The sequence below is a fragment of the Zosterops lateralis genome (assembly GCF_965231275.1).
Source record: "Zosterops lateralis genome assembly, chromosome: 9".
Lineage (NCBI taxonomy): Eukaryota > Metazoa > Chordata > Aves > Passeriformes > Zosteropidae > Zosterops > Zosterops lateralis.
The window spans coordinates 18275445-18289631 of NC_139769.1; the positions used below are offsets into that span (position 1 = coordinate 18275445).

At 37.0% G+C, this 14187-nt stretch overlaps 1 protein-coding gene across 3 annotated transcripts in view; it reads right to left on the reverse strand.

Annotated features, from left to right (window-relative positions):
• The window catches only part of DPYD (dihydropyrimidine dehydrogenase), a 333817-nt gene that overhangs the window by 130546 nt on the left and 189084 nt on the right, over positions 1-14187 (reverse strand). For all 3 annotated transcript variants that reach the window (XM_083867303.1, XM_083867305.1, XM_083867304.1), the window contains one exon: positions 852-1016. In XM_083867303.1, coding sequence (XP_083723429.1) covers positions 852-1016 — 165 coding nt within the window. The remainder of the gene's footprint in view (positions 1-851; positions 1017-14187) is intronic.

Genomic DNA, 14187 nt, shown 5'->3' on the forward strand with positions numbered 1-14187 from the left:
CTGATGTGCACATTTAAACACCAGGAATAATAAAAAAAAACCCTCTTGATTATCTTCATGTCATAATACATTCAGGAATGTTCACTTATTTTGCTCATAGCTGAAGAATGGAGGTTATAACTTCAAGACAGAAGATAGGCAGGGTCTGGGATTTCTAGTTCTATCCATTCAAGATAATGATTGAGGAGAATATTACCTTCTACCTTGCTGTCCTTATTCACAAGACCAGTAGCTGAAAACCATTTATGCCAGCTAGCTGGTGTCATTGCTCCCAACTGTGATTATTACCTTTGAGACAGATATTCCCCACAGCCAAACAGGCTCTAACAAAACTCTATTCTTGCAGACAATTCACTACTCTTGCAGTGAAGTTAACTTTTAAGTATTGTTTTTTTTTCATCTAGAGCACTCAACTGCTTACAAAAATACTATAAGCATCTTTCACATTTGGATTAAGAATGAATAAAACATATATTCATTTTATGATCAAATTCAATTCACAGTAACAATTCTTATTATAAATTACATATGACCTTAAATACAAAATTATTCACAACAGAACTGCTGAGCATCCACACTGGGATCAACTCTTTCCCTTGGTATTATCTATTTGAAAGTAACCATCAGCCTAACTAAAAAATCATGACTGTCCTCCGCATGACAGCAATTTCACAGAATTTCTATCATAAATATTATTTGGATGGACTTTTCTAGTTCTTAACAATGTACTTGTATGTCAATAAAGCAATCTGCATTCTATTGAATAAATACTAAATATGTGGGTTTCACAAACTTGTAAACTAGAGATTCCAAGTAAGTATGTTGCTTTTTTATGATTAAATAGCACTTACGTGATTTGGAAAGTCAGCCTTCAGTTCAGTAATGCTTTTACACCAATATGCTGCTGTTTTCTCGCTGATCAGTTCAATGTTTAGAAAAGAGCCTTGGCCTGGGCCATGCAGAGGACCTGAAGTGGTTCCACGCACAATCCTTGGAGAAACATTGGTTACAATATCCTGCAAAATAGGAAATACTTTCAGATGGATTTTGCAAAGTGAGGTTTATGTTGAAGATGTACACTACATAATATAAGCTAAAATGTACCAGCTGTTTAAAAAGCTACTGCTATTATGAGCAAAGTCTACAACTATAGGGCAGTTCTCTATATTAGCAGATTCTCCAATTAAATTCTTTATATCAGAGGAGAAAAATGTTTGCTCTGTGTGTGAAATGGCATGATAATTATAAAGAAAATGCCAATGTTCTACCTCCATGGACTGCCATGCAAAATATCGTTCAAATAGTGCTTCTGGGTTGGACAGAGGGCACACAAGACCTTGTGTAGAAACCTGTGGGCCTCAGTCATGTCCCAGCAGACATGGGAACTATCCCCCCAAAGGTGATCAAAGTCCATGTCCTACACTCAGGGGTGAAGCTCAAAGAGATGCAGCTCATCAGCCTCTCTGCTGCAAAGGCACAGGCCAGGCATCAGCAAAAGTACACCAGTACATCAAACTTCACAAATAAAACCAAATGATTAAAAGAGATAAAAGTCAAAACACAAAACAAAAAAACAGTGAAAACAAAGATTAATATTGTAAAGTGTGACATTTCAGAAGGTCAGTGTGAGGTTAGCAAACAATTTTAAAACACACACTAAATACACAAAATGTTGACTTGTTTAGTAGTCTTAATTAAGCTGCAATGTCACCAGATCTATACTAACAAAGAACCATAAATTCTGACATTATTTAAAACTAAAGAGAAACATAGATGGCAAAATGTTCCTTTTGCCAATTTCCAATTAAAAATAATTTTGAGTAAAGGTCATTTATTTACAAACGTATCAGAATTATTTGTTTAAGTACCCCTCCTCACCATCTTGTCATTTTTAGTGAGATAACATGAACCTCTATTAGTATATAGCAATTAAGGTAAATTTACATATTTTAATTAAGAACCATCCCATATAAAACAATTAGGGTAATAGGCATACTAACTGGATTTCATAACATTTGGACGTTTTTCCAGCTAGATAGACAGGAAACCTTAATTAGCATTAATTAGCACTGATCTGCATATGTTTGATAAGGCATACCCTTGCCACAAAAGATTATTTATTCCTGAATCTGCCAAATGCTGCAGTTACAGAGGATAAAGGGACTTTTCTTCACATTGTATGTAAATTTGAGGCAATCTTAATTTGCTTATAAAGTTGAATTAATTGTTATACAGTAAATATGCACTAATATTTTATATTGATAGGTAGTTACATGTCCACTTACATATGTAAAATCATACAAGGCAATCTTGTCAGTTTATCTATTTTTAGACCTGGTAAGTCTGGAACATGGACACCACATTAATCCCTCATTTTCCTATTACACTATTTTCCTTTCATCACAAAACCTTCACCTCCCTCTCAACAGTTAAGTTATATTTTCAGAAAAAAGTAATTCAGAACACATTCTGAATTTATGCAAACCAAAACCGTGCGGCAAAATGCACTCCTCTCGCTCCCTAAATAAATTACAAAAATTGCAGTTTATGCAGAGGAACCATTTACATCAGTTTGCTCCACATCATCCCCTTGAGCATTTCAGTCCTTTTACATTGCCTCAGAGCAGTTTGTGCTCTGACTCCATCCTAGAAAGCTGTTTGTGCACACGGGCCATGATGCCCTGTGAGGAAACATGCAGCCAGTGACTGGCAGTCTGACCCAGTCCTGCAGGCATGGTGCACACAGGCAGCTGCAGTGGGGAGTTACCCTGATCATGCTCCAAAGCAGTCAGCAGCTATGCAGCTATTGTAGCATGGCACTAGGCCTGAGCTAACAGCCTGTCTGCTGGTTGGAATTATTACACCTGGGTTTAGTGCAAATTATGATGATGTCCATGGTCTGACTTCCATTTTGTGGCTCGCTCGTGCGCATGTGCTTGCCAGATAATGCTTGGAGATACCAATGATACTGCTTGTTATCTCACTGTGTGCAAGCCTTGGTGTTCCTCTACTCAGTGTCATTTTACTACAGGTAAGAATTCAAAGACTGAGATACTACAGCCTAAATTATACCTCTCATGAGGCTCCCCCAAAGCTTCTGTCTGCTTCCATGTAAAAACACTGAAGTTTTCCTATCTGCCTTGGGTCTCCAGGCAATCTCTTCTCCCTTGAGAGACCTGGCTTAGACCCTGCAACTGCTGCTGATGCCCCACAGCTTTGACACTCCTTCCCAGAGCTCAATTATAAGCAACATCTGAGTGACAACTTCTCTCTCCAGGATTCCAAAAAGTTGAATTAGGGAATGAACAGACTTTGCAAACTGTCTCAAAAGCAGCCATTCTTCACTTTAATGACTACGAGAGATACACAGAACCATATGAAATAGTAAACACACATACATCTCTCTGCCTACGCTTCCTCACAGTGGAATTTTCCTTGAGATTTCATGAGATCCCTTTTAGTGCTCAGGGACCTTCCGCTCCCATTCCCCAGAAGCAGAAACATCAGTTTCTTCCAATGAAGAAGAAGAGGTTTCCACTGCCACCCCACTGCCTCTGTGTCACAAGACCTATTTGTCCGTGCATCACTTTATCTTTCCTGACCAAGCCGTTTCTGCTTCCAAAAATCCTTCCTGGCTTTGAAATCCAAACATTACCACCTGGCTGCTTTGTCTTGGTTCCTTGCGGGAGGGATATGCTGTCCTTATTTAAGATCTAGTTCCTCATTTGCCCCTCCTAGTTAAGAGTAAACTAGATGGAAAGAGTCTGTAATGACTGACACTCTGGCACTCCTCCTGTCTCTTGTTAGCACATGACAGCCCCAGGCACAGGAAGACTCACAGTTCATGGAAACAAAATGGAATTTATAACTTATGTGATGATTCAAGGAATCTGTCTGTGTACATACAAAATAAAACCACACAAGTGACAGAATAGAAAATTGTCTCTTTGAGATGTGTGAAATACCTACACAGAACGTGCCTTACCAACCTCCTCATCTTCTGTCTCCTGCCATGGCTAAGAGAAGGCTGAACAAGGGAAGAGATAGGCAAAGGATCCCTTGGCTGGGCTTAGCCAACTCCATGGCCCTTAGTCTCAGGAATGAATTTTACACAGTACCATAGGTTGCTTCACTAAAACAGGAAATTCTGGTGGCTGGCCAATTGCTATTGCTGTCTCCATATACAGCAGGTAACAGCAGAGCAGCTGAAGTAGCCCTTGTGCTCCAGTTCGTGGGGTTTGTGACAAACCACCTTCTGGAGTTTTAATTGAACACTGACTTGTCCCGTTCACAGGAATTGTGTGACCAAATGCTGGTGTTGATAACTCATTTTCTTTTCTGAAACCCTAGTTTTCTTCCTTTCATCCCAACTATGCACACAACCCTTTTATTGTTAATAAAAATTACCATGTGCATAAAAAGCCATAAAGAACTGAAGCAAGAAGCCTGACAGGAAATACTTCAGGGTTTGAACCTAAAAACTTTATTAGTTCTAAACAGAGAGATGATCTGAGCAATGAGTTGGTCTGTCTCCTAACGCACATGAAAGGAGAGGTCCACATAAAGGAACAGAAGAATTTCTCCAATATCTAAAGCAAATCAAGTATCTAACGCCCTCATCCACGGGAGACAATGTATGGTGCTTGAGAAAAACAACACAGCACTCTCATGTACTCTGAAGACCTAAGATAGAAGACTTCTAAAAAGGAGCAACTAGGGGAGAACAAAGCTTATATCTTTCCACATTAAAAGACAAAGGTTTGGGAAAAAAAAAACAACCCTGAAAAAATAATTAGCAAAGATAACAGAAAATACCACATAAAATTAATGTTTCCTGGGGAAATATTGCAATTCAATGTGGACTTAGGGATTAGGGAAACTGTATTTGGTACTAGATTACAGCAAAAGAACCTGGTTGGGGGTTAATGTAAATGAAGAAAAAGACTGACAACGAATAGAATCAAGGGCCAACTGTGAATCATGAATATTTCAGTTACTGAATTTCTTCCATTGATTCAAAAGCTTAGTCATTTCTCCAGGAAAGCACAACAGAAACAATCAAACTAATCCTGCCAATATCTCTAGTTCAGGACATCACCAAAGAAAGTAGTGTGACACAGATAAAAGCACTAATATCCTGCTGCTTTTGGATTCCCCTCTTCTGTGTATAACCAATTCTGGTATTCTAATAACTTGAGACTGAGTTAATTTGCATTACACATATATTTCTGTTCCTGTTGATTAATTAATTAACACACTGAAAAGAAGACCCAAGGCATTGATCAGGCCCCATTTACTCTAATAATCTCTGAACTCTGCAATCAGATCATTGAATTCTAAACTACTTAAGTCTAATGGGCCGGGAGATTTGAGACAACATTTTAAAGATAAAGTCCAGACACTCAGCATCTTTTAGTCAACTAAATTTATTTAGGCATGTATCAATGTATCAGTATATACCTTACTAGTAATTCTGGATTTTGTTTTGCTTCACACTGTCCACATTTGCAGCTGGTAATTGCCGCAGATTTTTGTATTGTAAAATCACAATCATGCTGTCTATAATGGCCAATGAAAGCAGGACAGCAGAGGCATTTCAAGTTTTAGGGCATCCAAATGGTTGTTGGGCACAGTGCTAGATCATGGGATAAGTACATCCATTGTATGTTCCTCCTAAACCAATCAGCAGAGAAATAATTCACATTGTGAATATTAACACTGTCATCTGAGGGCATGGAAGTTAATGACACATAAAAATTAATCAAGCCATTCACTTCTCTCTCAGAGTTATTGTTTTAGGGGAACCAAGAAGACAGCTCTTCATTAACACTTCACTTTTTATTTCATAATCATGTCTCCCAGAAACCAAAAAAAAAAAAAAAAAAAAAAAAGGGGGGGGGTGAGGGGGAGGCAGTGAAAAAAAGAAGAAAATAAGAAGAGGCCAGTTGACGAAAATCAGTCTCCCAAGAGCTGCACCACCTCATGCCTATTCAGTTGATGTACCTATACAATATATACAATATATATACAATAAAAGATATATAATAATATAAAAAAGAACCAAGAAAAAAAAATCCATATGATTTTTCATATCAAAGCTCCGATGTGTTTCTATTGATTTGCAGAGCTCAAAATACTCTTTTTCTGTCCATTTGTTTTCAAAATATTTCAGCTAAAAGTATGTTAATGAATATTTGAAATAACAAGGTTGCTGTGGGGAAAAGAGGGGTAAAATTAAAGAAAACTGGAAAGTTACAAAAATTTCAGTTAATGTAAATGCTAAGGGCAGATAAAACAGAATATGGAGAGGAATTGAAAGCTACACAGTTATAACTGTATGGAAAATTGTAGGGAGAAAATGCGCTTGCTCCTCCCCAGATGGAATGTGGTCAACATGCCCAACCTCCCACACAAAATACATGCCCCACCAAAACATAAAAAATAGTATAAAAGTAAGTTAAAAACGGGGAGAAGATAGGGAAGACTCCACCACAGCTTCTGGGATTGATCGAAGGGAGCAGTCTTCTCCCCCGCAGGGATGTCTACTGGGTATGTACTGCATTTTTATGTACACTGATTATCTCAAGCTAGCTTTTGTTAGGAATTAGAGCTTATCCATATACTGCTTTGAATACAATCTTGCAGCCAGATACTATCACCAGCAATCTTTGAACTTTAACCTGTCACAATCTTCTATTATATTAATAAAGGATGTTATTCTGTACACTGTTAGTGGGAGTTCTTTAAGGGCACTGGCAGCTGCTGGCAGTGGGTCATACACTCAATTGTGGAGCCTCGGGAAGGGCTGTCTCTTATGCTGTCTGACCCTGAACACGTCAGTGGAGATGCTCTCTGATCCAGTGACTGTTCAAGGAAGGCTCCCCATAATGGGGCACTCACAGACTGGTGGGGCACAAGGGTGTCGGCTTTCCTGGGGCACTGACAGACTAAACAAACACAAATGGTTTGAGAAAATCACCCCTTTTACATGACAGTCATTTAAGAGAACACCTGGGCATTTTTATTCTGGATATAGAAAAAAATAAATTAACTGTAGCTTTAATTAATATATTAAGCAATTGTACTACTATTCACTCCTGAAGTACAGATATTCTGCAATGTAAATGGCTGCAGCACAATTAAGGTTTCAAATAAGATCTTTGGATTTTAAAAATATATTTAATCATGCTGTAACAAGTGTTAGCATGAGTTTTCTTCACTAAGAGGGCCTTCTAAGAGACGCAGAGAACTTGCCTTGCAGCGTTGACCCCCAAAGTCAATCGAAGTCACTTCATACTTCAAATTATTAATGTACTTCTCAGCTTTAACATATGAAAGCAGATAGGAATTAGCGATCATTGTCAGTTTCTTTTCATTAATATGAGAAAAAAAGATTAAACACAATGAGCAGATTACTATTTCTAACAAAGTTAATTTACTTGACCTTTCTTTCTTCTAGGAAAGGAGGGCGTTATACTTGCCAAGTGGAGTCTGCATCTGTACATTCCTGGGGTTGCTGTTCACTAAATGTCAAAGTGAGCACCAAAGCAGCCACAATTGCTTCTTTGTGAAGGAGAGATCTAAATAAATACCTTATTAAGGTAATTTTAGTCCAGTATGTCAAAACAGCATATCTAAAGTCAGTATACAATAAACTGCAATGTAAAAAAGCAGCTCAACTCCAAGTTCCTACCTCACTATGTTCAATACACCACCTTCAAGTTCCTACCTTACTATGTTCAATACACCACCTTCTTTAAATGAATAACAAAGCACAGTAGCTGAAAAATGCAGTTATTTAACCAAATTATGATGTTCTTTTCTCCTCAAGATTTCAAAATTATATTGAAAAGGCTGTATAGACTTCAAAATCTAGTATGTGTATATGTTTTTAGAGCTTATTTTCTAAACACTTTAATCACTCCCAACATCAAGATTCCATTTTCCCTAAATACCCTAGTTAAAGTTCCTTAGTGGAACTTTATTACAATTTCACCTATGTGAAAACATGGAGGAGACTTTGCCTTTTTCTGCCTAATATCACAGTAGTTAAAGCATTCTGGAAATCTGGCTCACTGCTGTTTGCACACCCTCATAGATACGAACGGCATCACAGACTTATGTCCTCGTAATTCCCTGCCAACTCTCACTCAAGGTCTTGTGATGATTTGCCTCTTCTGTGACTCAGCTGTCTAGCCAGACTGTGTCTAGTATCACCCCTTCTGGAGTTTTAACCATCCACAAAAGGCAAGTGAAACCTGAAGCAACAATACCACTGCACAGAGTGCTGTTCCTATACAACCTTTCCGACTTGTTCCTCCCCTCCTCTCCATCAGAACTGAGACATACTACATCTCTGCAGGGTTTCTTTTATGAGACCCAAAGCACTGAGTTGCTCTCCTGAATTTTCCCAAGTCAGACTTTTTTCGTGCTGAACTGGAAGATAAATGCACAGTAAGGACCTCTACCAAGACAAAACCATTCCAATAAGACCTTACCTAGAAGAGTAGGGTTTTTGCAAAACATAGGAAGATTTACTGGCTCATGCAGAAAGGCAAGAAAATTTGCCTAAGATTTCTGCCCAAGGAGATGCAGCCACTGGCTGGCACCTTCCAGTGCACAAAATGTTGCCCACATTACTGCCTGTTGAATTTCTAACACCTGCATTTACCATTTTTCTAGTGAGGGAATAGGTTTTATTCTTTAACTTTATTCTAACACTTTATTCTTCCCAAGCACAAACCTTCCCAACCTCATCTATGTCACTTCCTCACTCTCTCCTTCTCTTCCTCTCAGTGCATACAGAGGCATTTTTTAAAAATGAAAACCACCCTGACAGAAAAACTTATCTCCGAACATTCCACCATGCAGAAACTGATGTAATCTCTCCACCACCAGGTATGAAAAATATAGTACCGTAAAGACACCTCCTTTTTTTCATTGCTTTTGTGAATAAAGTCTACACCTAGCCCTCTCTTTCCTCTTCATTGCTCTCCTTTTCTTGAAGACAGATAGTACATCGTGATAATATGATGTAAAATAATTATTTTAAGTGTCTTCACCAAAATAAGAACTGAATTTAAAAACATATCACTTCCTCAGCCTATTCACGTTGGTGATTCAGAGCATAAGTGTTCTGATCTCTCTACTACTACAGAGCACACTTTGAAAAAGAACCTTGCTGTACCTTACAATTGTGCTTCTTCAGCTTTTACATACAAGATCTATTATGATATAGAGGGGAAAAGGATACCTTAAAAATATTCTTATCTGTCTTTTGATTTCTGCTTGTCCTGTGTTTGCAAAGATGAAAGTACCCAAATCCGTACTTCTATTCCAAAAGTCTGGAACACAAACACTGCTTGCAAATCTTCCTTAATACCCTACTCTATTTCTTGACTGAATAAGCTGACTTATGCATACTATTTTTTTTAAAAAATAGACCATTATCTCATAAATGCTTTTACAACATTAAACTATCACATTTGTGTTTATTAAACCAATTTAACACTACAGCTTCAGCGAGTAAGCTGGCTTTCCAAATCACTAAGTTAGCACAGAAAACTGCAGCCACATAAGGGAAAAAGCAATGTGTCAGGACTTTGGAGAAAAACTGCTGAACCACTCATATTGTGTGAAAGACAAATGACAAGTTAGAGGCTTAGTTACCACATGTATAATGTTTTTCTATACCGTCTCATTAGTGCTTTAAGATTTAACCATGAGAACGCATGAGAAACTTCAAAATTTACAGACACCAAACTTCATTTCTACCTAAGCTTTTATCACTGCTGCTTGCTCAGCACACCTTCCTTACTAATGCAATTCCCAGACAGGAGGCATCAGTACCGATAACTTCTGATGAAGACAGCAAAATCCCAAGCTCTTTAGATAATCTCACTAGATCAGTGTATTAAATAAAAAAAAAAACCAAAAAAACACTCTCTTTACTTTAGGATAATTGTGGAACAATCCCTTCCCCACTTTAAGTCAAACAGAAATAGTTTGCTGCCCTTGCTTAAAAGAACAGCTATTCCCCAGACTTCGTTGATTCAGACATGACAGTTTGTCTCAAAGTCACAATATTATAAACTTAAGCTTGCTAAAATAATAAATTAGGAGATTTGAATGAAATAAAAATTAGGAGTAGAAGTACAAAACAATAGAATAGCAACTATAATATTTATGTCAAAATCTACAAATACTTTCTAGTTCAGTTGTACATTTAATTAGGAAATGAAGTATTCGATCTTTGCTAACAATTATATTTGCTTGAGTGTTTTACAAAAAAAACACTTTTTACAATACAAGGCCATATTGCTTTAAAATTAAAACATTTAATTTTTTTCTCTTTTTAATATCTTTGTTTTCTAGGCTTGTTTTCTAGGCATTAGACTATAAGGACACTTCTACTGTAATTACAATGATAATTTTTAAAATGTATTATGTCCTACAGCACTTTGTCTTTACAAACAATTACTAGATATCACATTCAACAGAATACAAAAAGCAATTTCTATCACAAGGTTAAAATTAGTCTTTGAACAAAAGATGCTTTCAAAGCAAATCCAAATTCTCATCAGCTTTATATCAGTTTCTCTGTGAGACAGGGAAGTGAGGGATGGAAAGGGGAGAAAGGAGAAAAAACCCTGAAGGACATTTTAAGAATTTCTTGCTAGCGATCAGTGTGAGCACACATTTTATCAGCTTTCTGATAAAGGTCTAAGCAGAAGGACATGATTAAATTTCTGCTGTCAAACTGTATTGTGGTCAAAAACTACACCCGTCAAAGAAAAGTGAAGTAGAACTTACAGCTTTTGAAAGAAAGTTGAATCTGTATGCAGACATTCACTTTTGGATCTGGTTTTGCAGTTCAGGATTATTGGTTGGACTTGATGATCCTCAGGGTCTTTGCCAAACTAAACAAATCTATGATTGTTGGTTCTTGGTGTTTTGATATAGTAAACCACCTAATCCATGAATGGTTGCTTTAGCTGACTGATGAGAAAAATGTCCAGTAATTGCCTTGAAACATTACTTAATTTTTTCAGTAAGAGATCACAAGAACAGAAAACCACAATGCAAATGATGCAATGCTAATGATTTGAGGAGAAGAGAATGAAATAAAATAGCAGTACATAGGTAAATAAAATATCTGAACTGATTGCAGCTTTCGATCTGTATCCTAAACTGACATTTCTGTACCATGGCTTCTAAGGACCTGTGTGCATTCACAAAGGTGGAAAATTAATGCAGAATAACTGAAATACAGTACTTCAGTCTATAATGCTTACCCTTGGAACTACAGTAGATTTAGATCATAAAAACTTAGCTTGACTTAAGTTAAGCTTGGCACTGCACCTATTTTACAGACATCTACAAGTATTAGCCATTTTCAGCTGTTAGGGAATACCATTCTTTCTAATCAGTGATCAAAACTTGTTGTGAAGTAAATGTACTTAATTGACCAAATAAAGGAGCAGCAATCCTTAAGACTTCTTTCTAGATGCGTGCTATTGAATAGTCCCATGAAATGGGAATGAAAAGGTACTTATAAATAAAGGTACTAAGAAAATCAGGGAGTAAGCAACATATGTAAGTCCCCTTAAAAAAAAAATTAGACCCAGGAAAGAGAAGGAAGAATTATATTACATGTTTGCAGCAGTAGGTTTGAAAAAGTCACTAAAGGGAGTCATGCTTACAAGGAGAATACGAATTCTCTTCTTGTAGTTGATGGGGAGGCCAAATTAATAAAGTTTTTTCAAACATCATCATCAGAGAAAACTCAGTGTTAGTTCCTATAATACAGTTTTCTAATTGCTAAACAAATTACTGTAAGAAAGCAATAGGGCAGCATCAGTATCAGGAGATCCCTAACAGGATGACCTAGGAGCCCAGACACACAAGACCACAGAATGAGCTCCTCTAGAAGAAAAATAGAAGAGAATTTCACTTCATCTCATAATTCTAACACGGCAATACTAATCGCTGCTAATTAGGCATGTAACTTCATACTGGAAAAAAGCAAAGAGGTAACTATTTAAGAGACAACACTACGCGGATTAAAAAAGCTCCTGTCAACAACTCTGGACACCTGTACCAAGCTCATTTATTGCCTAATTAAATATTAATATGTCCTGATAGAATCTGTGGTATAATTTTAATTACTGTTTTCTCACAGGGAAGCCATATAATCAATGTATTTCTAGCTGTTCCTAGAGGCTGTTCTGTAAAACTTCATTAGTAAATTGTGAACCATCACTAAAATATTTTCCTCCAGATTTCTATAAGTAAATCAAGACTATTATATTCTCCTAGGAGGAGGGGAGACTAGATGCCTTCCTTCAGGGGAAAAATATATGAGTTCTCCAAGAATAAAAATGTTTTAACTACAATTCTATTTAAAGACTTGTTAAAATTATTGCACAAAGAATCAACATCAGGGAGTTACAGATCACCAAAGTTATATTTAAATGTATGTGTAATCCAAAATATTTTTCTTGCTGGATTGAGTAATTAGGATGAGAGTCACATTACTTCCTTCAAGCATGTATTTAAATTTTCTGCTGGGGATGAATTGCAAATATTGAGGTAAGTCTTGAACCTACTTATGTATTTTCTTTTTCCATTAGGACTAAGAATGCTAAATACTATAAGCCTTGATTAAAATTCTTGTGTATTTAGGGGTCAGAAATGCAAGGAAACAATACCAATTCTATTTGGGGTGCTATTTAAATAGCTAGGTATATAACTTTAAAGGTAGCAATTCTCCAGGTAGCACTAAATAATTTCAAGGTGTAGAAAAAGAGGTACAGGGAAAGTGGAAGTATTTAAAGGACTACTATGCTTTACATTTCAATGATAATCTAGTCATATATTACGCTTTGATAACCGAGCTCTTGAACATTAACTTTGTTTTGAACATAGTCCTTTTATCTTTCTCTATGTAAAAGTCTCTGGAAGTCAAAGGGTCTTTTGTAAGAGCAGGGATTTCAAGGCTAAGCCACATTCTCAGAGCCTGATTATACAGAGATCTGGATAACATAATCATGGGGATAAACAAACCATGAAAATATCAGCCCCTGTGAATTTCAACTCAGCATTTGAACATCCTGTAAAAGATTCAAACCAATTTAAATTCAGGACTACATTTTCGACAGGATCTTTAAAATAGATTTCAATTTTTACTGGAGGTCTCATCTACCTTAAAGTTCTTTAAAAACCCCTAGCATTTTCCTCTTAGTATTGGCTACCAAAGTAAGGACCAATATAAGAGTATTGCATGCAAACTGTTAGATTTTATGTTCGCAGAAATAAAAGTAGTTGAACTACTTCTCAGAATAGGTTTAGGCTAAATAAAGAAAAACCAAATAATTGACATTTATTTTAAAACAACTTTTCTATGAGCCAACTTGCAAGGCAACTCAAATCTTGCACTGCAAATTAAACTATCATCCTTAATTAGTTACCATTTTTGTAATGACTTATAGGCTTTTTCTGACCCCCAGAATCACGGAACAAACTGCTGGCTTATTTTGATTGATAAGGACACTGCACCTCTCTGGCAGGAGAGCTCCTATAGAGAGAACTTGGGATAGGATGTATAGAGCATTTGGGAATGCAAACCCTGGGTGGAGTGAGCTCAGGAAGGATAGAACCCCAGGTCTGTCACTGGGAGATGTGAGCTCCTCTGAGAGCACCGTGTGATCGTCCATCAGTCATCATGAGGGGCACCACACATGGGCCCAATCATCTAGACAGAGATGGCTTTTTCCACTTGAGAGCTTCAAAGTGGAGATTTCTGGCCTGAAGGGCTGATTCTGCTTTTCCAGACTGAGCTCTTAATAAATAAACATTCAGTGTTTACAGATGTTATACCCTCTCTGACAGGCAGAAATCCATGTAGAGAAGTGCTGAAGTGCACACAGAATTTTTATGCCAAAGGACAAGCCCTGTTTCCCATCTGCTTGTGGCAGACACAGAGGCCCCATCTCAAGTCTGGTTTTCCTCTATGTTCACCTGGAGTTTTCATAGCAGTGGCTTAGTCAATGCCTATTAACTTTTTTTAATGCCCATGAAAAATGACACATTCTATTGGCTTTTTAAAATCCACCCTGTGGGACATAAAACAAATTTAATAAAGCAAAAAGATCAAAGCTTATTAAAATATTCTTGTAAGAACTGAAA